This window comes from Phytophthora parasitica (assembly GCF_000247585.1).
Source record: "Phytophthora parasitica INRA-310 unplaced genomic scaffold supercont2.3, whole genome shotgun sequence".
In the NCBI taxonomy this organism is placed as follows: domain Eukaryota; phylum Oomycota; class Peronosporomycetes; order Peronosporales; family Peronosporaceae; genus Phytophthora; species Phytophthora nicotianae.
Genome location: NW_008648989.1, coordinates 124,883 through 127,825, shown reverse-complemented (window position 1 = coordinate 127,825; position 2,943 = coordinate 124,883). Strand labels below are relative to the sequence as shown.

Sequence of the window (2,943 nt, the reverse complement as noted above, 5' to 3'; positions counted from 1 at the left end):
AACGCCGAGAAGACGTTCTCGATGGGTTTAGCATGGGAGAATATGGGCCCAACCGTAACAACAAAGTGTCAAGAAACTCAGTCTCCTCAAAGACCTGTTTAGCGCGGCAGTGACAAAGAGCATTATCTAGCGTAAGCACAACGGCATCGAGACCAAACTCGGTGGCGTCACGAATATGGCGCAGAAGACTGTGGATGGAGTCATTCGTGTTTGCATGTCGATTTCCTCCGAATTTATCCTCGAAGTAGACAAGTCCGTGTTCACTTATGCACGCAATGACGTGCATGTTTTGACCACCACCCGCAATCACTTTCTTCACAGCTCGACGCCCACGTTAACTTCGCCCTCGAGTACCCGTAGTCCAGAGATTAAAGTTCGTTTCATCCATATAGAGAATCATCTTTCCGGTGGCTTGATATTCCAGAAGGTGGATGGGTTATTCGTGCCGCTTGAACTTGTTTGCCATGGTGTTCATGTACTGCGGCTTTTGGTGAAGCTGCTTCATAGTTAAACACGCTCCATCTACGTGATTTTTTCCGTCTGCGGTGACACGAAGACCCGCACCATGCTCCAGCATGTCGCCGAGCTGGCTCAACGTGAGATCGCGGTCATCGCGCAGCTTATCTAGTAAAAACTTGATCAAATCGGGCTGCACCTTAGCGCATGTGTTGCGCCTGCCTCACTCGGTTGTAGCGGCTCGTTGTGGGCCGCACTCAATTTCGTGCCGTAACCAGCTTGACGCCGGGATTACCGGCAGCGCTTTCCCACACACACACACACACACACACACACACACACACACACACACACACCATTGCGCGTGGTTTCGACGACCCGAAGCTTCGTTGCAATGGCATAACGTGCGTACTTGACCGGAATCCGGAAGTTTGGATTGGCTAGGCTTAGATGTGCTTGCCGCAATGCAAATTAGGGACTGAGACTGCTGAGAGGAGCACCCGCAAGCGCGGCCTCTACAGAGCGGTTTGGCGTAAAAGCTAGCGCGCAAGAGCCACTCGTCCAGTGCAGTTCGCGCGCGAGCTGACGTTTGGCGGGCTAAACAGCTTGAAGTTGGGGTCTTCGATTGGTTTTTCAATTTTATTAAAATTCGAATATAAGTTGCTGCAGTGCTTTCACGAATTTGCATATGCTCTCTACGCTCTTGTTTTTGCACTTGCTGAATGTTAATTACTCTTTACAAAATAGGAGTGATAAAGGTGTGCTGTTTCTGTCGGGAATCTAGTTTCTATAAACTGCTTTTAGCGGGACAAATTACTGCTAGCTGGCTTACTGGTACTGTTGAAGTAATTACTACTTTAGTCAATTAAGAGTGAATATATACTACTCTTGTCAAATCCCCTTAAATCCATAGATTAGATCCCCGTATGTAGTTCGCGAACTGAAGTACTCAACTACAGGATTGAACAAATGACTTTTGGCCTTAACAACTTATCAGGAGGTAAAACTCATTATAATGTGCACGATTAATCCCTGGTAGTCTTATATAACAATAGTATCAAAGTTAATAGGAATTATTTGTAAGGTTTGATGACCTGAGTAATTTTGGGTTCCTGCGTATAAGCCTAAAAGTCTGGATATAAAACCCAGAGAACATCGGTGAGTTGGTGTTAATTGTATGTAAGTTATTGAGGGAACTGAATGTATCCTACAGTGCGCGACAGCTTGTTATGACCAGCCACATTTTTGGTCGTAGCTCCCTCAATTTTGCGAGTTGAAGCTTGCTATTTAGATATCTTGTTTAAAACGTAATCGCGCTTTTGAGACTTGTTTTAACGACGGCGATTTCGCATTTTGAGAGGGGTCTAGTGTACAAGCCACCACATTTGTGTCTGCGTCCATTAATAAGACCACCCAGCCCATTACAAACAGCAAGATAAAAAGTGAAATGGCTACATCACTCCCAACTATTTATTCAGCAATTGCCACTAGCACTCTACGCCTTTCATTCATTGTTTTGCCTCAATGGGGCTGGGGTCAGCACTTTCGGACGAAGAGGAGGGAAGGATCAAAGGGCTGTACGAAGCTGGCTGCAGTGAGCGCGAAATTGAGTGACGTGTTGGCCGCTCTCGTGAGGCTGTTAGCCGCGTACTTTTTGGAGGCGAGAGAGAGCGAAAAAAAAAGCCTGGACCTGCTGCTGCTCTGAAGGAGCGAGAGTTTCCCTTGCTACTGTGCACAGTAGCCAAGAGCGACTACTCTGCACGGTGGCTCAAGAGCGAGCTTAGTCTGTCGGCATCGGTGCGTATTATTCAGCGAGTGCTTACCGGTGTCGACCGGCTGGTCTCTACTAAGATGAACAACAACTTGCCGCTCTCTGGGAAGGACAAAGTGGCCAGGGAAGAGTGGGCGTTGGCGAGGATTTTCAATACGGATGCCGCCGGGTCCTGGAATGCCATTATCGTCTCGGACGAGAAGAAGTGGAATCTTGATGGGCCTGACGGCTTCCAGACTTTCTGGCGGGACATTCGCCAGCCGGTTCGACGAACGAAGCGTCGGCAGGCTGGTGGCGGAACCGTAGGGAGACGCTGGTACCACAGAATCTAGAATTCAGATTTTGTGTGATTATTGTCAAATTTTGTGTAAGTTTGGTGGACTAGATCAAGCCGGTTTTCAGTGGTTTGGGTTGAACTTAGAGACAATGGAAGATAAATTCCGAGATAAATTTCCTTGCCTAACTTTTCAAAATAAAACTGGCGCCAGATATTAGAGGCTGTCATTCGCCGATCCTCTCCGTCAAGCACAAATACAGTGACGAACCGCAGATCGCCATGGTAAGTGATGCAACATGCCTGCATTTAACCTACCGAAACTAACACTACTTCAACGCAGGTGCAAGATGGTCCTTCGCGATATTCGAATGCAGGTGTGAGTGCCACAACGGAGCTGGAACCCAGCGCAAGGAAGCGGAAACCTGCAAGTCCTATTCTC

At 47.7% G+C, this 2,943-nt stretch overlaps 1 protein-coding gene across 1 annotated transcript; it reads right to left on the bottom strand.

Annotated features, from left to right (window-relative positions):
* Nucleotides 1-436: 436 nt before the first annotated feature.
* Nucleotides 437-1,367, bottom strand: PPTG_21019 (hypothetical protein; the record flags this gene model as incomplete). The annotated part of the gene is made up of 3 exons (XM_008895471.1): nt 437-624; nt 813-896; nt 1,340-1,367. 3 exons carry the CDS (start codon nt 1,365-1,367, stop codon nt 437-439), a joined length of 300 nt encoding a protein of 99 aa, XP_008893719.1.
* Between the last annotated feature and the right edge of the window lie 1,576 nt (nt 1,368-2,943).